Source organism: Lolium rigidum, chromosome 3, assembly GCF_022539505.1.
Source record: "Lolium rigidum isolate FL_2022 chromosome 3, APGP_CSIRO_Lrig_0.1, whole genome shotgun sequence".
NCBI lineage: Eukaryota > Viridiplantae > Streptophyta > Magnoliopsida > Poales > Poaceae > Lolium > Lolium rigidum.
The window spans coordinates 335,587,355-335,612,150 of record NC_061510.1 but is presented as its reverse complement, the minus strand read 5'-3'; the positions used below and the strand labels follow the sequence as shown (position 1 = coordinate 335,612,150).

Genomic DNA, 24,796 nt, shown 5'->3' with positions numbered 1-24,796 from the left:
CAAAGCGTCCCCCAAACCGCGCCGGATTGAGCATTTGGGGGACGTGTTTTGTTCGTGCCACCTTTGGGGGACGTCGCTCCCCAGCCGTGTCCCCCAAACGCCGCCCCCAAACATTTAAAATACTTCTTTTTAACACAGAACCATTTATCAAATATAGCATATGAATAAAAATGTTTGCGAGGATTGTTTTCAAATTAAATTACAACAAACAATAAAACAAGTAAACACATATAATAAATAGGGGTAGATGCTACATCAAGGTGCCACGGTATTTCCTTTGATCCTCCACAAATGCTCAACGAGATCACCTTGAAGTTGCTCATGCACATTGCTGTCACGGATCTCTGCGTGTATGGCGAGAAAATCAGCAAAATCTGCAGGCAACTCATGATCAACCTCCGCAAGAGGGCCTTCACACTCATAGGGACCAACATGTGACCTTGCATGATTCTTGCGGTCATCCTCGATGATTATGTTGTGCATGATCACACAAGCCTGCATCACCTCCCACATTTGGTCGTGAGACCAGCTTAGAGCAGGGTACCGGACAATGGAAAATTGTGCTTGAAGCACACCAAATGCCCGCTCGACATCCTTCCTGCAAGCCTCCCGTCGCGTAGCAAAGTGAGAATTCTTCGGACTCGATGGATTCAAGATTGTTTTGACAAAAGTGACCCATTTTGGATATATACCATCGGCTAGATAATAGCCTTTGGTATATTCGTGGCCATTGATCTCATAGTTGCATGGTGGAGCATGCCCTTCCACTAGTCTCGCTCGAACACCGGAGACTCGCCGCAACACGTTGATGTCATTGTGTGATCCCGCCATGCCAAAGAAAGAATGCCAAATCCACAGGTCATAATTTGCCACAGCCTTCAAGCACCACACCGCAATATCCATGACGGCCTTTGTATATACCTTGCCAAGCAAACGGGCAGTTCTTCCATGCCCGAGCAGCATGCAATCGATGCTTCCAAGCATTCCAGAAATCCTCTCGGCAAGCATTTTGTGCCATGATCCTTGCGCCTCTTCCTCGCTTGGCCCTCTCAAATAGTATTTGCCAAACTTTCCCACCACAGCTCGGCAAAACTTGTACATGCACTCAATGGCAGTAGACTCACTCATGTGAAGGTAGTCGTCCTGTGTATCGGCAGGTGCTCCGTATGCAAGCATCCTCATGGCGGCGGTGCACTTCGAATCGACGAGAACCCGAGAACGCCTACGGCGTCGAGCTTGAGCTTGAAGTAGGGGTCAAACTCTCGAACGCCGTGGATGATATTCATGAACAGCCCCTTGCTCATCCTGTACCGGCGCCGAAAATTGTCGGCATGTGTTGCCTCGTCGGCGAAGTAGTCGTTGTGCAGCTTGGCATGCCCCTCCATCCTCTGCCGGGGCTTCGACTTCCTTCTTCCCGGCCTTGATCCTCCGCGGCGCGGCCTCTTCCTCTTCTCCGCCTCAGCATCAAGCATGTCCTGGAGGGACGCGATGATCAGCAAATGCTCCCGCAGGTCGTCGTCGAAGGCTTGCTCGTCCTCCAGCAGCAGGGCAACCATCTCATCGTCGCTGTCCATGGCTAAAGCAAAATCAATGGTTAAAATTGCGCCGAGGAAGACGATGCAACAAACAGCGGCCAATCGCGCCTACCTGGCAAGTCGTCGAGCACCTTATGTGTGCGGAGGTGGGGCGGATTTGACGGCGCGTTCTGGGACGTGCTGGCGACGCGGCGGCGGCACGACCGGCGGGAGCCCCAGCCGCGACAACGGTGCCGACTCTCAGCAGAGATCAGACGCCCAAACGGCCGGGAAATCCAGCGGCGGTGGCGGGGTGGGAGGCGCGGGAAGGAAGGAGCGACGAGAAAAGAGGCGCGAACCAACGGTTTATGCAAATAGTCGCCGACATGTGGGAGCCCGCCTCGCTTTTCGTTGTGTCCGACGTCCCCGGTGCGTCCCCTGTGGGACGGGGACGGGCTCGGGACGCCGGACACCGTATCGGCGCGCCGGATAAAATTGGGCTTTGGGAGACGCGGCTGGAACGCATTTTTTGTCCGGCGCGCCCCAAATCCGACGCGGCTGGAGATGCTCTAAGAAGAGTTTGATTATCTGAACTAAAGAAGAGTACGTAGTCCAGTACTACACATATAGAAAAAAAAATGCACGTCAACGTGTAACAAAATAGTAAACTAACAGGGTCTCGATCGCCATTTACTCCCGTCTATTATTGCAAGGTTATGATCATGACTCTGAAAAATGGAAAAATATTTATTCGATAAAAGAAATATATTAATATCAATTACATCCAGTTTGTAACAACGTAGTGCCCTAATAACATTAAGGATGCGTGCAGCCAAAAAAAATTACAAAAAAAGTCCTTCTACAGTGGTTAATTCCTTGTAATAACTGACCAAACGCTAGCAAAAAACACCATAAATTCATCAACTCCAAAAGCGATACCTTCAAGAAGAGGACAAAGACCATAACTTTTCACACCGGAGAAAGTCCGCACTCACAAAACAATTACTGGTAGATCTTTGTTTTCGCGCTAACGATTTAGACACTAAATTTCTCATGTGTTGTCGCTCTTACTTGCCAATTCCGCTGCTCCAGTTCACAAACCACCAATCTAGAATCTCTACACTTCCAAGACTCAAACTTCCATGGCTAGTATTCAGTTTCCGGTTTCCGCGCCATTCTCCGTGTCTGACTTCACCGTTGAACTAAGCCATGTCCCATGATGGCAACAGATCGCAAAGCTTCATAACGCCCCCTCAAAAACCACACGGTATGAAAAAACATGGTTGGACGCGACCAAAACACCATCCACACCGGCAAACTCCAGTCATGTCGTCCATTTGGAATTCGTCGGCCGAGTCTTCTGGAACTCGGTAGCCCGTCCAAGATCAATGGCGATCGGGCGACAAAACAGTACTTCATCACCGAGTGAGAGAAACCCAAAGACCACCACCTTTATTCTAAGGCACGCCAACAACCCCCATACCACGTACCAAAGCGGTCGAGAGCGGAGTAGATTTCGTGTAGGGATGAGAGATGTGCGTGTGCTCTAGCCAGTAAAATTTGATCGTTGTTACTAGAGGAACAATTGAAACAACATGGATTCTTCCGTATGCCTGCACTCATTCTACAAATTTACCTTGAGATATTGGCCATACATGAGAACTTTTGCTGTTGCAGATGGATATGGCCATCTGTACTTTCTGAGTTCCGGAAAGATGCTTCTGTTTACATGTGACATAAGGGGTGAGATAACATATCCGCTGCAACCTAGAGAGTAGAACATAAAAGGATTTTGGTTATCTGGACTAGGATTAGTACTGCAGTACACAACAACAAAACAAAAAATGCATGTCAACATGTCACAAAATACTATATCAATTAGCACTGTTACTAGCCGGTTGCATGCATGCCGTTGAAGGGAATCAATTTTGCTTAGAAACTCTACATGAGCTGCCACTCTGAATCTCTGATCACCTCTTGGCAGTGGCAGCCATGCAGCAAATGAGCCAAATTAGGCCGCAGAATCAGCATCAGCAGAGGGGATTGATTCCTCATCACATGCGATGCACCTTCTGATCGAACTAGCCATGCTCGCAACTCGCCTAAGCATCCGTACACTGCGAGTTGCTAAATTAGATCACCACCACTAACCAGTTGCGATGCACTTGCAAGCAGCAAACGGTACCGATGTGTCGGCAAAACAACAGAAGGTTTACCAAAACTTGTCGATGAAACACTTATCCCTTTGCGTGCTTTAGGGCATCTCCAACCGCGCGACCCAAACCGCGCCCGCGCGTCCGTTTGGGTCGAGCCGGACAAAAAACGCGGCCCAGCGCGGGGACGCACCGCAAAAGCGGACGGCCGCGGCGTCCGGAACGACGCAAACCCGGCCCAAATCTGGGCTAGGTTTGCGTGGCCGCGGATGGCACGCGCCGTCCGCTCGCGTCCGCGCGCCGGTCGCCTCGTCTCCTTGGGCCCACCCGTCGGTGACCGGGGAGTCTATTAAATGGGGACCGGAGGGATCCGGCCCTCCACTCCGGCTCCCCACTCCACTCCCGCAGCCGAAACCGCCGCCATGGCCCCGAGCGGGTTTTCGCCGGAGCCAACGACGACGAGGCGAGCGGCAGCCGCCGTCGTCCGCCGGCGCTGCGACCGTCGTGCGGAAACCGAGGCGGCCTCCACATCGGAGAGGCCGCCCGCGGCGGCGCGGCATTGCCGCAACCGCCGCCGCCGCCGCTCGAGCCGAAGCCCGAGTCCTCGGAGGAGGACCCGGACCTCCGCGCCGCCCTCATCGTCTCGGCGGCGGAGGAGGAGGCGCAATGGCCGCAACTCCATGCGGCCATTCGCACCTCCGAAATGGAGGAGGCGGCGCGGCGGGAGGCGGAGGGTCGGGAGCTCTACGCCCGAGCCCTCCGTGCGCGACGGCAGGAGGAGGAGGAGGCGGCGCGGCGGGAGGAGGCCGGGCGCCGCGCCGACGACCGGCAGCCGCCGCCAGAGGGAGAGGTGCCGCCGCCGGAGGAGGCGGCGCCGAGAGCCCGAGCGGCGCCGCCGGGCGAGAGAGGCGGCAGCCGCCTCCGGGCGGCGGGTGGCTCCGGACCCCCACTCGCCGTGGGAGGAGGCCCTGTGGTCTCCCTGGCCGGAGGCGGGAGGAGGCGGCGCGGCGGGAGGAGGCCAGTCCCCGGCGCGGTCGAGCCACAACAGTGCCTCGCCGCCCGGGGACCTCGACGACGTCGCCGACGACGCCCACTGGGGCTAGGCGGCGCACCGGCGGCCACCGCGCCGCCGACCAAACCCTAGAGGGTTTTTAATTTATGTTTATATTTTAGTTTAAATTTAAAAGCCCATATAGGGGCTTCTTTTGTTAGTTTTTTTTGCCCAAAATAGGGCTATGTACTAAATTTGCCCAAAATAGGGCATATGTTTAGTCAAATATCGTTTAAATTTGCCTCTTTTTTGTTTTCGTTTTTCTCCGGTTTATGCGATGCGTCCGCGCGTTGGGCGCAGCACGCGACCCAAACGGACACGCGGACGCGAGGCGCTGTCCGCGTGTCCGGGCGGCGACCCAAACGGCCCAAAACGGACGCGCTGGGCCGTCCGTTTGGGTCGCCCGGTTGGAGATGCCCTTACTACTCGAGCTGCTCAGCTTTGATCAGATCTACTACCCACACACACCATTGTGCATCGCACGCGCACGTGAACTGACTTTTCCACCATATGGCAGACAGGATTCAGATCTTCAGACAGAAAACTACAAACAGCGCAGAAATTCCTTGGACTCATGTAATGGGTTTTACCTGTGAGAAAATCATGGTTTCGTACGGCAGGAGTGAGGGCGGTACAGTGGGACTGGGAGTGATCTGGTAGTTTATCGTCTGGAGAACTGGCAGTGTGTGAGTGGGTGAGCCTGTGCGCGCACTGAAAACCATGGCAGCCTGATCTAGGAGGCGATTGGACGGGCTGATCTAGGAGCTCGTCTTTTCGTGCAGCTCAGCTCGATGGGGGAGGTGCCGCCTTGCTCTATCTTGCTCCCCACCTTTGGGCCTGTCGTATTTTGGGGTTTTGCAAAGTTTTCTTATGGAATTGTTGTTTAGCAGAATCCATCTGCAACGGCCTTATTTGTGCTTCAAAGAGTAAGTTCATTTAGATTTTCTTCGGATTTTGTGTGATCAACGACTTCGAACATGTATTGGAGAGGAAATGCTACTCAGAATATGTCAACATATGTACTTGCTAAAGCATCTCCCGTCACATCCCATAGATTTCCCGCAAGGGCTATGGGGTGCCAGACAACCACGCCGATGAGGGGGGCACTCAAGGAGGAGTTGAGGTCACACCGTCGAATGCCGTCCACCTGGTACTCTGCCTCGTGATGCCCTGCTGAAGGTGAGGACCTCTAGTCCGTTAAGTGGTTAAGCCATTCAGCCGCCATCACGGCTTCAGTCGTCGGGGGAGGCAGGTTCCTCTATTCCCCTCGGCGGCATGGAGTTCCTGGAGGTGACCACGAGGCCACGAGTGAAAATGACAAAGAAATGATTCTAGATTTTTTTTTAAAAAAAATACACAATATATTCCCGCAGTGTCTCTCCAAAGGCTAAATCCGGATACGATTTGGGGGACTCTGATTTGAGGACTCCGACTGGACTAGAGATGCTCGTAAAATATTTTCTAAAACTTAGATGCGTGTGAATACACAACTTACCCTTGTAATTTTCTCTTGGAATGCATAACTATTTGTGAGATTGTGGAAAATCACAGAATGATCTCGTGGTAGTATTCGCGGGAATAGTGATGGAGATATTTCTTTTTTCATTACATCGGTATTATCAGCCTGACACGCTAAAAGCAAAACGAGGGAAAGGAAAGGTGACAATGATGCGGGTGCTTACCTGCAATTGGATATGCAGGATTTCTGTGTAATAAATTAGTAAACTGAGAACTACCATGTTCTGCATCTTAGCACCATTCTTGCTGCTACTGTTGTGCTTATGTTTAAGTTTAGACTGAAATGCTTAGAGCGATATAGAAATTCTTTTGGATCAATAATTATTGAATATTCCAGGGAACATAATAATAGTGTAGCAAAATTCCTACCAGTGCGTCCAAGTCGTTGTCCCCAAGTAACACCAATTCTTAATGGGCTTCCACGACTTCTCAAGGGCCGTTACACACCAGTACACATCAATCTATATATATATCCTCGGGTCAATATCTGGGCAGCCTTTGAAAGAAAAGCCTGGTAAAGCTTCCAAGTCGGCCCACTCATGGCACCTTTTCTCTGCCGATCTCTCTCCCCAGGTCCCGCTGTACCTTCATCATTATCTACCGGGAAAAAAAATATCTACCGAAACGGAAAAAAAGGAATACTCGAGCATTTCTTTTCGTTCTCCCGTGGATTCCATGCGTGCGGTGCTTATTGGCGTCCACATCCTACCGACGACGAGCACTAGCGCACTCCCATGAAAAAGAGACAGAAAACGCGATGTGATGATTGGGAGCCGTGGAATCTATGTATCATGGACATGATTGGCATTTGGCTTTCTCACGTAGATTATGGCGAAATTTCACAAGAAAAGTAGCACTCCTGTGAGCCATGCTGTCGAAACAAGTGAACGAACACACTAAAATGCACTAACTCCATTTCAAAGAATAATATTTATATTTTTCAAGTTTAAGTAAATTTTTAGAAAAAAATGTTAAATATGTATAGTCCAAACTCAACATCGTTAGATTTCTCATGAAATATATTATATATTTTTTTGCAAAAATTCCACCAATATATGAATAATCATCAATAGCAGTACAAACAGACCTAAAAGTAATAAAATTACAAGTAGGTCATTCGACCACCTAGCGACGACTATAGAAACTGACGAGAGCCGAAGGCGCGCCGCCGTCGTCGCCCCTCCATCACAGGAGCCGGGCAATGCTTGTCGTAGTAGAGCTTGTTGTAGTAGATAAACGGAAAGTCATCATGCTAAGTCCCAAAGGACCAACGCACCCGAGTAGCAACCGTCGCCAAAGATGACACCCATAGATCATAAGATGAAACCCTCCTGCCTGTGAGAGGCCGTGGTCCGCCACACCTCTCCAAGGCCTTAAGGCCACCGGAGGCGGAGTGGTCCGCCGGCGAGGGGACGGAACCTAGATGGGTTTATCTGGCCGCCTCACAGTCGCTCCTCCTGGAGTCCCTTAGGTACAGATCGGTCGGACCGCTGCCCATATATTTAATATGATATGTACATAATATCATGGTTCTTCATAATTTTTTCTAAAAATTTGATCAAACTTTACTTAGCTTACCTTTTCAAAATAATGTAAGTCTTATTCTATGAAACAAAAGTAGTATCTATATACATATGAATCAACTATAAATGATATGGATCGAAGAGAGTACATGTATTGACATCGAGTCATCGGGGTCGGAGGGAGTTCAAAGTAGCTTAAATGAAAGACAATTGCTTCCAAAATTCTTTGCTGAGGTTCCCCCGTCCAATGTCTCACATTTTTTTGTATCTTTCTCCGTTAGCCTTTGTCTGCCTCACCTTATCCACTCTTCCATGCCTCTTTTCACTCCTCTTGCGTGCATCCTTCAAGTCCTTTCTCAATTCTCAACATAGTTTATATTTTTTTCTAGAGATTATAAAGAGTAATCACATTGCATACTACAAATGGTAAAAACTATGATAATTGATATTCATCGAAACAATAGTACCTCCTAAATGCTTTCTTCCGACTTCTCCTCCACGTTATTTTTCTTTGTGAGAAACTTCATTCACTCTTCAAGCCTTCATATGGACTCATCCACGAGTCATAGTAACCTCGCACGAAGGCTCCACCCTAAATACGTGGCACTATGCAACCTACTCCAAAGTACTAGATAAAAAAGAACTTAGAATACAAAATCTGTGTATGAGTTGTTGACGGTTTTACCATGATAAGTTTACCTCTGAAGATGCCACAATGTCCTAACAAACTGAAACAATCATTTTTCCAAAAGTAATCCAAGCATGAACTAGATAATATTCAACTTACATGATGGATCACCGACGTCGCTTATGCATCGGTGACCACGTGGCATGTATTTGGCATTCTTACATCATGGATTTTTGTAAGTTCGTTTGGATATTTTGTGGCCAAACTTTATAAGAAAGTATTGTTTGGTGGTAGGGTGCACTGCATACACAACAAAAAGGGCGGAAAGTAATTAAACCCCCCCCCCCCAAATAGTAGTACTTTATAGTTTAAGTTGTGATTTAAAAAAAAAGCACGAGCGTTGGGAAAGACAGATGGACTTTTTTCGAACAGGGAGGTACCGATGGACCTTTTTTTTTTGAAATAACCATATATTATATTAAACTAGCAAGTCGCCTCATTAAAAACCTTCCAGTCCCCTTAGGTACCTTGGTAAGGAAAAGAGTGCGTGTGAAACTTGCTGCTTCAAAATCAAAGCTCGGTTACATCGTTCAAGAGTTTGCTAAGGAAAAAAGCTAGGGGGCTCATCGACCCAATTACAAGAATTTTTATTAGAAAAACACTCTCTAGCTAAATCATGAGCAACTTCATTGGCCTCTCTTGGACAGTGCTTAAAAGTTACATTTCCTAGCAGCGATGTCAAATCAACACAATCAGCGAAGATAGCTGAAGATTCACCCCACCAAGCTTCATCACCTGCGCATGAGGTGCCGATGGACCTAAAGCTGCTTTATATTCTAAGTTGTGACTTACATTTTACAACAAGGCCCTTGAAGAAAAGTAAATTGAAACTAGGACCTAGAGTTTTAGATAAAGGACACTGCAGCAAAAAAATGGAAAAGCCACCGAGTCCCTATGCACGGTAGAAGCGAAGACCACTCGCCGTCCAAGACAGCGCCGCCACTACCAAGGACATAACCACTTGGAGATCCGTTGCTGCATCGCGCCAAGAGGGAGTGGACGAAGATCACCCGTATTAGCCTTTCACCTGGAGGAAAACCAGCCAACATGTTGTGGCTGAGGAGGGTCGTCATTCGGCCATGAGGGGGCAGGGGCAAGATGGCACCGCCCATCGTAGGTCCCCCGCCAAGCTTCTTCCAGGAACAACAACAACCCGAAGGATCCCGCCATCTTCGAGCACAAGTGCATATATACTGAGCCGCAGTCTTCCTCCCGATCGCCTCCATGACCGACATAGTGAACGAGAGGAGCGTCATCTATACTGCAGAGGGCCACAGTTTTTGAGGAAGGCTACATTGATCTTCCTCTTCAACTTCCCCATGGAAGTTGGACGGAGAGGATCGATGACAACCGCCCGACGGTGTGTATGTGTGTGTGTGTGAAGCCAGCGGGGGCAACAAAGCTTGAGATCCTAGCTTTGCTATCAGACATCTCTATGATCGGCCCTCCCGCCTGTAAGTGCTCTTGCCACCAGAGCACCACAACGAGCAGAACAAACCCTAGGACGCGCCAGAACCAGTCGAGATGCTCCCAGGACTTACTCCCACACGTGACAATATGACTAAAACCTACGCTACGTTGCCTTGTCATCCTCCGAGCGGTATCGCCGGCAGAGAAAGCCTCGGCTCGGCCCGAGATCTCCGAACTTACTCTAGAGAGGCAACAGAAAAAAGGGGGGGGGGGGGGGATAGCTTAGGTTCTGATGCTTAGGTCATTTGGCTGACTCAAAGGTCAACATCCATCATATCTACACACAAACGTGCAACGACAAGGTGTAATAAACCGGTGAAACGGCCTCCTCCAAACCCCACGACGAGCTTTGCCGCGTGTCGCCCCGTACAAGAAAGACACAAGTCATCGCTCATCTCGTCACCGGCCCCAACGGGCACGGCTGCACGCAACAGCAGTAAACCACTAAACCCCAGTGGCCCCAGCTGTCAGTGACCCAGGCCCCTTGTATCGTTCCATAACCCCACTAACCCCATTTATTAACCCCACGTCTCAAAGTGGAAAAAAAGGTGGGGGCCACTTCCCCCCCGTTGAAGCAGAGCAGGCGAAGCAAGCGCAAAAGGCAAAGCGAAAGCGAGAGAGAGCCAAAGCAGGTGGTTGATTGATACGACGACGGGGCCAAAGCCACTCACGAGTTAGCGAGAGGGGAAAACTAAAGGGAGGCGCGGCGGGGACGGCACGGCGATGGCGAGGCACGGCGGCGGCGGCGTCGTCGGCGAGATCACCGTCGCCAGCGCCGGCGGCGGCATTGCTTACCCGGGCGGGGCGGCGCGTGCGTACACGCCGGAGCCGAGCCCTCACCAGGTGACCAGCGCCTCCCCCCTTCCTCCCCTCCCTCTCGCGTCCTCCTGCTCGCTCCATGCCCTCGCGCTCCGCGTTTGACCTCGACTGGGCGGTGCTCGCTCACTCGCTCCTGCTGCTTCTGCTCGGGGGATTCCTCTCGCGCGTGTCGGTCGATTCGGTGCCGCGATCATGATCGTGCGCCCGTGGGGAGTGCAGGGTAGCTTAGGATTCTGCCCGATTTCCTTGCGAATTCCGAACCAGTCCACGATGAATTGGGGGCTTACTCGTGCCGGTAGTGCTCGAACCAGTTTCACGCTCTCGTGCTCCTGCACGCAAGCTCATGTGTTCGAATTGGGTTTTCGGTGCAGTTATTAATGCGTAGAATTGGTTGTACAAATCCGATGACGGATTGGGGATATAGGGCTGGTTTAATCCTATAGCTACTGCTGCTGTGGCCGTTTTAGATGTGCCAACCCATAGGCTGCTGTTCGAATGGCGCAGTGAAGTGCTGCTGAAGTGGTTGGGGTTTTGGCGGCCTACCTGAGAACTAGCAGCTTGGCCCTGATGTGATTGACTCGATTGGTGTTTTTTTGGCCCTGAATGTTAGGGACTGCACATCTCTAGATTGATCAATTAGGTGGATCCTTGGGACATCCACAATATTCTGATGAAACATTGATGGCCAGATACACATTCGGCTTGCTGAATTATGCGCCTCTATTGGCGTCTGAAATTGGTCCAACTTTCGGCTTCACTTATTGTGATTGTTAATATATCAACTGATGCTGCTTGTGTCTAGTGAGTTGGCTGAAGCAGGTGCCGTATCATGTCGACTTCTAAATCGCTGCGTGTGACTTTATTTTGGTTGCTGTTCCCTTGTTGCACGAATTGTTCATGCTACATCACTACTATGAAATTTTAAATAAAGCAGCAAACACTGGTCTACCATAAAACTTGGGTGAAGCATCATGCTTGCAGTTTATTACTAGAAAGTTAACCCAAAAATACCAAATAACAGCTGAATTTATTTCGGAATGATTGGCTTATAGGCTCATACTGGAAAGTGTCATTTTATTCAGACACAAACACAATCCCATGATATTTGTGCCTTTTAGCAGCATAGGTGAATTATCTGTTATCATATAACTGACAGGATAATTTGTGAACCACATTAGTCCCTTAACTTGCTTTTCTAAGTTAGATATGATTTATCATTTTAGCTTCGTTCTCTATTTAATTTCATGCATCCGTGACAGATATATATTTTGGAAATAATCTCCAGCAATCACGTACTAGGCATCACTATGTGTAGCTCGTACTAGCAATGCACCATGTTCTTGAGCAGAATCAGATTGCAATAATGGAATTCATATCTCCAGTCAAACAAAACTAATTATTAGTTATCCAAATAAGAGTTTTTGTATTTTTTAAGAGAGCAAAGTTTTGTATTCCTGCTATAAAATAATCTATGTTGTTCTGGTTTTAAGATATCACTTCACTAACGTTCCGACCATTGCTTCCTCAGGTGCCAATCGAAATTGAAGAGCAAATATACTCCCCCATGTTTGGTAACATTGCTGTGCCTGACAGTCGAGGTTGCTGTAGTGGTTTCGTTGCCAGTGTCACAAAGATCCTGTTCATCTTGCACCTCCTTGGTTTCATCGCCCTCACAGTCTTCCTGGGAGTTCAGGCTTCTTCCCACCAGAATCGTACCTACAAGCCCTTTGCCAACTTCATTCCTCTTGCCTCTTCTGTGATAGTATCTGTTTTTGCTGCCTGCTTTTGGACTATCCTTGCTGTCACTAATCCTCCAAAAGCCATCAAAACGTCTCTCTGGGCAGCTCCTGTCCTCGCACTTGCTTGCGATGTAGTCATACTCCTTGTCGGTGATGGTGCTGCCCTTGGTATTGGAGTGCTCATAGTTGTGATTGCCATTGCAGCGGCACTATACAGCTGTTGGGCGACAGGTCCACGTCTTCAGCATGGCGCTGCAGTACTTGCTGCCTCTGTCAATGGAGCACATTTGCCGTTCAGTGCTTCTTGCCTTGTTGTTTTTGTTATCTTTGCTGCAGTTGGCTATATGGCCTTCTGGACAGTTGCCATCAGCTGCATTGCAGCTGTAGAAAGCCACTTTATGAACTTCCAGATGATCTATGTGGCTGCCCTCCTGGTAAGCATGTCATGGACCATGCAAGTGCTGCGCTACTTTGTCTATGTGGCCGTGGCAAGACTGGCACATGCACGGCTAGTCTATGGAGTACTTATGCCAGGCGGTGCTGTTGAAGCATTCTGTGGCACACTATCAGGGCCAGCCTTTGGTGACATATGCATGGGGGCTGTGGTTGTCCCGGTGATTGCAGCAGTAAGGAGTTTTGCTCGAGTGATAAACACTGTCACAGGGGGTAACGACGAGTTCCTTTTCACATGCCAGGGCTGCTGCCTGACTGCATCAGATAAAATGATGGGACGGGTGAACCGCTGGGGTTTTGTGCATGTGGGGGCTCGGGGGAAGGCGTTCTGTGTGGCTTCCAGGGATGTCTGGTCCCTTTTTGTTCTCCGTGGGATGGCAAAGCTTGTTGATTCAGACCTCACTGGTTCCTTCTGCTTCCTTTCGGCTGTCACAGGAGGCGCTTTGGCCTCACTGGTTGCTGGCTCATGGGCACTAGCCATGGATAGGGATCATAAGGATCTAGCTCTGCCCATTGCGATCTATTCATTTCTCATCGGCTATTACATGGTATTCTACCCAATCCTTCTCCGGCTATGTTTCATGTGTTTATCTGCATTTCCTACAACGTATGTCTCTGGATTAATCTTTTGTTAGCAAATGGCGAAAAACAGCATATTGGCTATTAGTGAAACCTAGTTGAGTTTATTATACTATAAGCATATTGCCTCCATTAGTAAAACTGGTAGAATACGGCTTGATGTATGTTTACAGGAAGTAGCATGTATCTGTTCAGTTCAACATTTTGCATACCTATGCCACTAGAGGTTTTAGTCAGTATTATCTCACAACCTAGTTGCTACAGAGAATATATACTAGTTAGAATAACTATATAAATATGGATCTGCCTTTTCGATGTTTCCATTTCTGTAAATTCTAGAAAATTTCGTATCAGAATTACTTGTAAATGAGACATTTATTTTCCAAGAGAGAGAGAGAGAGAGAGATTTATCCACTAAAAATGGTAGTGACTCAACATTGCTTTCATGAAATTATGAAATGTAGATGTCTGTTACTGCTCTACAGTTCCTGTTTATAATTTCCATGTTGCTTTGTGTTGCAGTGCCGCATGATGATTGCGTGGCCACAGGCTTGCGTTGCAGCATATCATGTCGCATATGCAGAGAACCCGCAAAATCCTCACCTGGGAACACTGATACCAGACCACCTGCGTGAGCTCGACGCTCTAGCTGCAGATTGATCGCTTGGAGCTGTAGATTCTTCAGACTAGTTACCTTCAGGATTCATAGATTCTTCGATTCATTCGTCAGCTTTCTGCTGCCTGAAACTTAGAAGCAAGACATCAGTCAGAGTTGAGGTGTTGTGCATATTATTCGATACTCTGCTGCTGCGTCGCCTGACATAGGAATGCTGCTTATGTAGAGCAAGATGTCACATAGTATGTTTTGCAGATTGTTGTGGTCAGTAAAGGAGACTGCATGATCCGAGATAGTAGCACATGTGTGTACCTGTACAGAAATTTTGTGCATAGAGCACAGTTACAGAAAGGAAGATATGCCCTTTCCGATGAATCGTTGTTGCCCGCTGACAGGTTTTTCCTTGTCTTTCAAAGCGCATATGCAAGCTTATACCCCGTGATATTCATGTATCTCTCCACCCATCGACTGGGCTGTGGAGATGGAGCTGATTTTTGCGCCTCAGCCACGAGAGGATGTAACCCCAACCTCTGAATCACGAACCAGTTTTTGAAGCGGAGGGATCGAGCACTGAGATATGGTCACCGCTCATGATGGGACTTGGTTAACCATTTTTGTTTCGGACTCGAACCTATTTAACCATATCATGGAAATGGTAAAAATGGTTAACCATTAAATTATTAGAGTTAGAAAAGGTTAACCACTGGTTATTAAGGTTCGAACCAATTTTAACATTTGCCATAGCAGGCTGACCCAGCTTGTTAGAAAATGAGAACATGTTAGCATACAGAAAATACTCGCTGTGAAAATAAGGGCAAGGGAGCGATCCAACAAGAGTATTTTAATGAACAGGGCCTGTTTGTTCAGAAAAAAATGTTCACAGTGTTTATATACATGGATCGAGCCACTCATGAGTGGCTAGCTAATCTCGTAGCTGCTGTAGCAAACAACTACTAAGAGAAGCTACAGAACTATGCTGACACTGGCAAAGCTCAACCGTGGAGCCAAGGTAGCGGCGGCCTGACCAAGTACATGGTGGTGACCGCGTCGAGCGCAGCCTTGACGCCGCTGCAGGTGTCGGCGGTCGAAGGAACGTGCCTTCCGGCAGCGACGGTGACCACGCTCGTCTCACTCAGGACGGCAATGGTTGGCTTCGAAGCTGGCGATGGTGACCGCGCGCATCTCGCTCCGGACAGCAACGGTCGGCTCGACGCCGGCGGCGGTGACCACGCTTGTCTCGCTCCAGACGGCAACAGTCGGCTCGATGCCGGCGGCAGTGACCGCGCTCGTCTCGCTCCGTACGGCGGCCTCGACTCCTGCGACGGTGACCCCGCTTGTCTCGCTCTGGACGGCAACGGTCGGCCTCGACGCCGGCAGCGGTGACTGCGCTCGTCTCGCTCAGGACGGCAAGGGTTGGCCTCGACGTCGGCGACAGTGACCGTGCTCGTCTCGGCAGGACGGCAAGGGTCAGCCTTGCGGGGCACGATCACTTCCCAACCTGGACCTCGTGCAGTCGTGCGCGATCTGGACGCCGAGATGGAGCTGTAAAGCACATCATAGCGCGACGCAGGTCGGGATTAGGTGCAGGAACGGATAACCTTTGGGAAAAACGGTTCGAACCTAAATAACCTATAGCATTTTACGGTTAACCCAAAAGCCCATTAGGCTCTTTTTTAGGTTCGGTTAACCTAACCAATGGTTATACGGTTACCATGTCCCATCGTTAGTCACCGCTGTCCATTAGCTTCAGCTCGGAGGGCACGGCTGTGTGATTTTACAGGGTAGAGAATATAAGGGCATCTCTACCCGATCCCTTAAAAATCATTAGAGGAATAAAATTCTGTTTAAGCGACTAAACTTAATCGTTTAGGTGTTAGGCAAATCTATTAAAGGGATTAAAATGGTGGAAGAGGAATAAATCTTAACGATTTTGAAAAAAAAAAGACTTGAGATTGAGAATAAGGAGGAAGGTCCGAAGACTCTTGTATTGTCAAAAGTATGCATCCTTTGTGAGGATTTGATTGAGGATGATGATATACCACTGGATTTAGATGATCACTTGGAACATCTTAAACCAGTTGTCAAGGTAAAGAAAAATAGACAGAGAAAAGTTTATGATACAAGCAATATTCGCAAAAGTACTAGAAAAAGAATTTAAAAACAATTTTCATAATGCAGAATATAAAAGGAATTAACTGGAATCTAGGGGGTTTTGGTGATACTACTAAGCATTTGTTTGTCAAAGAGATAATTCAGGAACATAAATTAGACTTCATAGCCTTATTGGAGACTAGGAGATCTAATTTCTCGGTTCATTTTTTGAACAAATTAGCTGCGAGATATAATTTCTCTTGGTTTTGTTTACCACCACATGGTCGCTCGGGGGTATTCTAGTTGGAATAAACTACGATACGCTACAAGTGTTAAAGGTAAGCACGGGAAATTTCTGTGTTAAGCTTCATATTAAATGTAAGAGAGATGGTTTTGAATGGATTCTGGTGCTAGTATATGGGGCTTCCCAAGACTTGCACAAAGCAGAATTTTTGTCTGAATTAGTGAGAACCTGTGAATCTGAATCATTACCTATGTTGGTAGGGGGTGATTTCAATATTATACGCAAGAGGGAGGAGAAAAATAATGATAATTTCAAAGCGCGTTAGCTCTTTGTTTTTAATGCAATCATTGAGCATTTGAACTTGCGCGAAATTACTCTAACTGGGAGACAATTTATATGGGCAAGTTGGAGAGAAGAACCTACATATGAGAAGTTAGATAGAGTACTAGCATCAATCTCGTGGGAACAAAAATTTCCATTGGTGATTGTAAGAGCTTTAACTAGAGCTGATTCTGATCATACTCCAATACTTATTGATTCAGGGGTGAAAGCACATCTGGGTAATCAAGCAAAATTCTCTTTTGAGCTACATTGGTTGCGACAAGAGGTTTTTTTGACATGATAGTAAAGGAGTGGAAATCAGTTGTAGGTGGAGCTAGTCTAATGGAGGTTTGGTTGAATAAGTTATGACATATAAGAAGATTTCTTAAGGGACGGTCAAAATATCAAAGTGGAAAGTATAAAAAAGAAAAAGAGAGACTGTTAAATATCATTGATCATCTTGATTTGAAATCGGAAACAAATCTACTGAATACAAATGAAAGGGAGGAATTAAAAAAGACAAATGATAGTCTGAACAAATTAAGAAGATAAGAGGAGTCTAAATGGGCCCAGAGAGTGAAAGTTAAGCATATTGAGGAAGGGGGGAATAATACGAGGTATTTCCACTTAATAGCGAATGGTAAACACCGAAAAAAGAAAACTTTCCAATTAGAGAAACAAGAGGGGACTATTATTGGGGAAGATAATTTAAAGGTTTGTATTACTGAATTCTATAAGAAATTGTTTGGGGCACCGGCACCAACCAATATTTCTTTAGTTGAAGAGGAGATCCATGATATTACACAAATTTCATCAATAGAGAATGAGATCTTGATGGCCCCTTTTACAGAAGAGGAGGTTTTTGAGGAAATTTCTCAGTTGGAACTGAATAAAGCTCCTGGACCAGATGGTTTTCCAGCTGAGTTCTATCAACATTTTTGGGAAGTAATAAAGGATGATCTGATGGCTTTGGTTTCACAGTTTAGCAAAGGGGATTTTCCTCTTTACAAACTAAATTTTGGTGTTATCACATTACTACCCAAGAAAGAGAATGCGGTCCAAATACAACAATATAGACCTATTTGTTTGCTAAATATATGTTTTAAGATATTCGCTAACGTTGGTACGAATCGTATATCGGGGATTGCCCCAAGAGTTATAAAGCCAACTCAATCAGCCTTTATGCCAGGTAGAAATATTTTGGAAGGGGTAGTCATACTTCATGAAACAATCCATGAGTTACATACTAAGAAAATGGATGGGGTGTTATTTAAAATTGACTTCGAGAAAGCATACGATAAGGTGAAATGGCCTTTTTTACAACAAACATTGCGAATGAAGGGCTTTGCTCCAGAATGGGGTAGATTAGTGCAACAGTTTGTTCAAGGGGGTAGTGTTGGGGTGAAGGTGAATGTTGATATTGGTCATTATTTCCAGATAAAAAAAGGTCTAAGGCAATGGAACCCTCTATCTCCAATGCCTTTTAATATTGTAGTGGATATGCTTGCCATTGATACGTCCCAAACGTATCTATATTTTCTTATGTTCCATGCTACTTTTATGATGATACTCACATGTTTTATACACATTATATGTCATTATTATGCATTTTCCGGCACTAACCTATTGACGACATGCCGAAGAGCCGATTCTGTTGTTCTGCTGTTTTTGGTTTCAGAAATCCTAGTAAGGAAATATTCTCGGAATTGGACGAAATCAACGCCCAGGGTCTTGTTTTTCCACGAAGCTTCCAGAAGACCGAGGGAGATACGAAGTGGGGCGACGAGGCGGCGATACGCCAGGGCGGCGCGGCCCAGGTCCTGGCCGCGCGGCCCTGTTGTGTGGGCCCCCCGTGACGCCCCCTGACCTGCCCTTCCGCCTACTTAAAGCCTTCGTCGTGAAACCCCCAGTACCGAGAGCCACGATACGGAAAACCTTCCAGAGACGCCGCCGCCACCAATCCCATCTCGGGGGATTCAGGAGATCGCCTCCGGCACCCTGCCGGAGAGGGGAATCATCTCCCGGAGGTCTCTTCATCGCCCATGATCGCCTCCGGATCTATGTGTGAGTAGTCCACCCCTGGACTATGGGTCCATAGCAGTAGCTAGATGGTTGTCTTCTCCTCATTGTGCTATCATGTTAGATCTTGTGAGCTGCCTATCATGATCAAGATCATCTATTTGTAATGCTACATGTTGTGTTTGTTGGGATCCGATGAATATTGAATACTATGTCAAGTTGATTATCAATCTATCATATATGTTGTTTATGTTCTTGCATGCTCTCCGTTGCTAGTAGAGGCTCGGCCAAGTTGATACTCGTAACTCCAAGAGGGAGTATTTATGCTCGATAGTGGGTTGATGCCTCCATTGAATCTGGGACAAGTGATGTAAAGTTCTAAGGTTGTGGATGTGCTCGTTGCCACTAGGGATAAAACATCGATGCTTTGTCTAAGGATATTTGTGTTGATTACATTACGCACCATACCTAATGCAATTGTCTCGTTGTTTACAACTTAATACTGGAAGGGGTTCGGATGATAACTCTGAAGGTGGACTTTTTAGGCATAGATGCATGCTGGATAGCGGTCTATGTACTTTGTCGTAATGCCCCGATTAAATCTCATAGTACTCATCATGATATATGTATGTGCATTGTTATGCCTTCTTTATTTGTCAATTGCCCAACCGTAATTTGTTCACCCAACATCTGTTTATCTTATGAGAGAGACACCACTAGTGAACTCGTGGACCCCGGTCCAATTCTTTACATCTGAAATACAATCTACCGCAATTGTTCTTTACTCGTTCTTCGCAAACAAATATCATCATCCACACTATACATCTAATCCTTTGTTTACAGCAAGCCGGTGAGATTGACAACCTCACTGTTACGTTGGGGCAAAGTACTTTGATTGTGTTGTGCAGGTTCCACGTTGGCGCCGAAATCCCTGGTGTTGCGCCGCACTATACTCCGCCACCAACAACCTTCACGTGTTCCTTGACTCCTACTGGTTCGATAACCTTGGTTTCTTACTGAGGGAAAACTTGCTGCTGTACGCATCACACCTTCCTCTTGGGGTTCCCAACGGACGTGTGTCTTACACGCGCATCAGCCATCTTAATTGAACAAGCAAAAGAGGATGGTCAAGTCGGAGGGTTAATTCCACATTTAGTTGAGGGAGGACTCTTTATACTACAATACGCTGATGATACTATCCTTTTTTGGAATATGACCTCAACAAAGCAGTTAATATGAAATTAATTTTGTGCCTCTTTGAAGAGTTACCGAGGTTTAAGATTAACTTCCATAAAAGTGAGATTTTTTTGTTTTGGAAAGGCAAAGGAGGAGGAGGACCAACATAAGCAGATCTTTGGATGTGATGCTGGACAACTCCCCTTCAGATACTTGGGTATTCCAGTCCATTACAAAAAAAACTCAGGAATTCGGATTGGTATCCGGTAAAAAGACGGTTTGAGAGTAAATTGGGATGCTAGAAAGGGAAGTTACTATCATATGGTGATAGGTTAGTTCTTATTAATTTAGTATTAACTAGCTTACCGATGTTTATGTTGTCTTTCCTGCAAATACCTGTTGGGGTAAGGAAACATTTGGACTTCTATAGATCTAGATTCTTTTGGCTGTCCGACGAAAACAGAAGAAAATACCGGCTTACAAAATGGAACATTGTTTGTCGACCCAAAGATCAAGGGGGTTTAGGTATTGGGGTTCTCGCAGATGCTTATTGAGTAAATGGCTCTTTAAACTTCTTAATGAAGACGGGTGTGGCAAAAATTGCTACATAATAAATACCTAAGACAGAAGACATTATCGGAGGTGCAAGCTAGGCCTACTGATTCCCCATTCTGAAAAGGATTGATGGGGGTCAAACAAGTGTTTTTTCTAGGGGTTTTTTCAAAGTGGGTAATGATATCAGTATCCGCTTCTGGGAAGATACCTAGTTAGAAAATACTTCTTTAACTCAACAGTATCCATCCTTGTATAATATTGTACACCATAAAAATGTCACAGTTGCACAGGTGTTAGCCCAAACACCGCTGAATATTACTTTCCGAAGGGTGTTGAGTGGTAACAAATAGACTTCATGATTACAATTATGTCGGAAACTTATGATGGTTAATTTGAATGAAGAGGATGATCGTTTTGTTTGGAAGTTGACATCTAATGGTTTGTTTACAGTGAAGTCGATGTATGAAGATCTTATGTGTGACCATACCCCTTTTCTGAGAAAGTATCTCTGGAAGGTTAAAATTCCGCTTAAGATTAAGATTTTTATGTGGTTTTTGAGTAATAAGGTTCTGTTAACTAAGGACAATCTAGCCAAACGTCATTGGAATTGGTGTACAAAATGTGTTTTATGTGGGGAACAGGAGACCATTCAGCACCTTTTTATTGAATGCCCTTTAGCTAAGCTCTTATGGCGTACGGTTAATTTCACTTATGATCTTCCACCTCCGACCAATATTACTAATATGTTTGGTAATTGGTTAAATGGAGTAGATAGACAATCTAAGGCTTTTATCTGGATTGGGGTTTCTGCTTTATGTTGGTCTATTTAGAGGATCAGTAATGATATAATTTTTAATAAAAAAGTCTCTTTTCATTTCTTGCAGGTTATCCATATGGTCTTCCATTGGATCCAGCTTTGAGCCCTACTCTCTCCGGAGGAGCAGCGGGATGCCATGGCTTCTGGATGCACACGGCTCCTGATGGCCGCTCAGCATATCTTGTGTTAGGTTGGTTGGCGACATACTAGAAGGCTATGTTGATGTGTAGTCATAGTATGTGTTATTTTCGATGGTTGATTTTTGTATTAATCCTCGGTGATGCGTGAGTTGTGCATCGTCATGATGCAGAAGCCGGGGTATACCCCCATTTCGAAAAAAAGAACCCGACTAAACTGGACCTAACAGATGCCTCAAAGGATTTAGAGAATTATAATTTTCACTTCTCACTATCAAATATAATCGGCAGTGGCTCTTTGAAAGGATAGATTCTGTGGTGTCCTACTGTCCGAGCGCATGGTGACCAGAATCAAGAGGAGCGCGCATGCTAGTATACACGTCCTCCTGCTTCAGAATTGGACGGTGAGTCTGCTTTCAATCGGACGGGCAATAGTTGCCCTCCCGTTGACAGTTGCAGTTGCTGGATGCGTATTCTTCCAGGCCGTACAATGTTCAGGTATTTCCTCGTGGGTCAAAGCGTATATTTGGAGATAGAATGATAGATAAAGATACGGCGGTGTTTGATGGTCGCAAGGACTCCAGGTCTGCAGCATAGATTCAAATCCTGGTCCGTTTTGTATAGGAACCCGGCAAAATTCGTACAAAGACCGTTTCCATCCCCTATAAACAGCTAAACTCAGGCGAGGTAGATCGTTTCTGCTGCATCGCACCTTCTCCAATCTGTAACTGCAAGATGTCACCTTGGGTGCCGCCGGCCACCCGATCTCCATGGGCATCGCTGCCAGAAGACATGGTTCGTCTTGTGGCGTGGCGCCTGCTGGCCGGCGACCTGACGGACTATGTGCGCCTCCGTGCCGTCTGCACCAACTGGCGGTCCTCCACCGTATCTCCTCGCGGCCGGGGCGTGATCGACCCACGCTTCCACCCGCGCCGCTGGATGATGTTCGCCGAGGGCCATGGACTTCACCCCGGCCACGAAGATCTCCGTGAACACGTCCGGTTCTTCAACCTCGACTCGGGGATTTTTGTCCGCGTCCGGCTCCCGCTCTTCACGGACCACTGCGTCCTCGACTCCGTGGAGGGCCCTCCTGGTCCTCCAGCGAGACGAGGACACCGCCATCCGCCTCCTACACCCTTTCACCGGCGACATGGTCGAGCTCCCGCTGCTCGCGCCTCTCGCCATGCAAATGAGGCATCAAGAGCCGCTGTCAACTCAGCTGAGACTAATGAGACGCATCTCTACCTCCGTCTCCGTCGCCGCCGGCGGGGTCGTGAGAGTCATGGTTATCTTCACGGGTAAGATGCTGGCGGCTGTTGCCACCTCCCAAGACACGGAGTGGGCGATGCTGCACTGGAGAGTTCCGGGCCATCACAGGCCGCTGTCGTTGCGAGGCAAGCACTACCTGGTGAAGAACACTGCCGTTGGACATACCTGGGTCTCACAGGTTTTTCAGATAGAGGCGCACCAGCAGGATCCACCAAAGCTGATCGCCACGATCCCAAGAGAGAAACTCTGCTACCCTGTGTATCTGGTAGAATGCGACTCGGAGGTCCTAGCGGTCGGGCACAACGACATGTCGCACACACACTTGGCGGTTCACAGGCTGTCGGATCTTGCTTCAAAACGGTACATCCCTGTAGAAAGCATCGGAGACAAAGCCATCTTCGTGGGACCATGGAATCTCTGCGTCTCATCCAAGGCACTGCCTAACATTACGGGTGACACCGTCGTCTATTACCATCCACGGAAGCTACATTTCGTGCAGTACTGCCTCGGTAGTAGCTCCTGGTCGCCGGTCACCGATGAATGCAGCATGAGCGGCTTGGCCCAAGGAACTTGTAGCCTTATCCGCCATATCATTACATGTTGCTACCGAAGTCACTGGTACTACCTCCTGTCTAAAATATGTTGCATGTAAGGTTTTATCAAAGTCAAACTTCATGAAGTTTCACTATGTATATTGATAAAAATATGAATATATATACAATGTCAAGTTAATATTATTAAAATTATCATGAAATATTTTTTTATATTATATGCATTTGGTATCATAAATGTTTGTATTATTTTCTATATGTTTGGTCAAACTTTGCAAAGTATGACTTGCACGAAAAATTATGCGCATCATATTATGTATGGACACATGAGGGAGTTTTTGCCTACAAAATTAATTGTTTATCATAGCTTACATTGTTCAACAATTAATTATTCTCTTGCAGGAACAAGGGACTAATCTATTGGCCGGATATGGGACCAGTTATGTGGAAGGTGAAACACGAGTTTCGAGATGGGGTAAGTTATTCTCGTCGCCCCTCACTGGCCGTACTCGTTTACTTTGCGGCACTTGTTGTATATCGGGATAATCTTTAATGGACAGCTTGACATTTGATTATCTTACTCGAATATGTAAGTTAGCAAATTATGAAAATGCGTATCTTAAAACTATTGCCGTGGCAATCTCATGTTACGACTTTCATCTAGCAGATTCAAATCAATTGGCCATCTAAATTTGAGGAATTTGACGACATAGTGTTTAGAAAGTCATGTATTTTTTATGGAAGTAGTCGTATTTATAGTTATTTCATGTATTTTTCTTTCCACCAAATCGGTAATGTTCACAATCTCAAGCACGTCTTTAAGATCGTAAGATGCTTCACGAAAACATGTTAGATAATTCTGCTAGACTAATTACAACCATAAATTGCTCACAAAGTTTATTCTTTCTGCCTCCTTTCCTTTTACATGTGTTTATTCTAATTTTATTTTTCATTTTATAGGCAGAGTTTCTATGATATATCTCCCCCTAACATTTTTTTGTACTCATGTTGTTTTCGCTAGGCCTAACAACTCTCACATCGAGGGAGCCGGAGATTTTCAATCGTCTGCATCCTTTTTACCACGAGAAGCAGTGAAATATTAGCATATGTTATCTCCTTGTTGTGATGAAGTGTCACTAGGGCACTAGTTTTGTACTTTATATAAAAGCTTTGACAAGAATAACTTATCATGCATTTCTCTGTTCCCTGCTTATTTTGAACAAAGTCTGTCCCCCCCCCCCCCTCCTGAACCTTTCACTTGGTTAATTGTCTAAATCCACATAAGAGATGCACACAACCCTAAAGTTATTTTGTCCCTCAAACTTGTGACAAAATCGAAATATGTACCCTAAGGTGACGGAATAAAGTGAATAATAAAAGGTATGTATGTAACTAAAAAAATGCACATATAGAAGAAGAGCCTAATGCAAAAATAATCTAGGTTATTAGGGATGCCTAGGCTTAATTAATAGGCTCGTGAGATAGGCATGCTC

General features: G+C 46.5%; 1 protein-coding gene and 1 pseudogene across 1 annotated transcript; both read left to right on the top strand.

The window, feature by feature from the left end:
* The first annotated feature begins 10,640 nt into the window (after positions 1 to 10,640).
* Positions 10,641 to 14,488, top strand: LOC124697087 (protein PNS1-like). The gene is made up of 3 exons (XM_047229723.1): positions 10,641 to 10,760; positions 12,265 to 13,476; positions 14,030 to 14,488. Exons 1-3 carry the CDS (start codon positions 10,641 to 10,643, stop codon positions 14,165 to 14,167), a joined length of 1,470 nt encoding a protein of 489 aa, XP_047085679.1. The 3' UTR covers positions 14,168 to 14,488.
* A 7,730-nt stretch (positions 14,489 to 22,218) lies between these two features.
* On the top strand, positions 22,219 to 23,404 carry LOC124697086 (annotated as a pseudogene).
* The last annotated feature ends 1,392 nt before the right edge of the window (positions 23,405 to 24,796 follow it).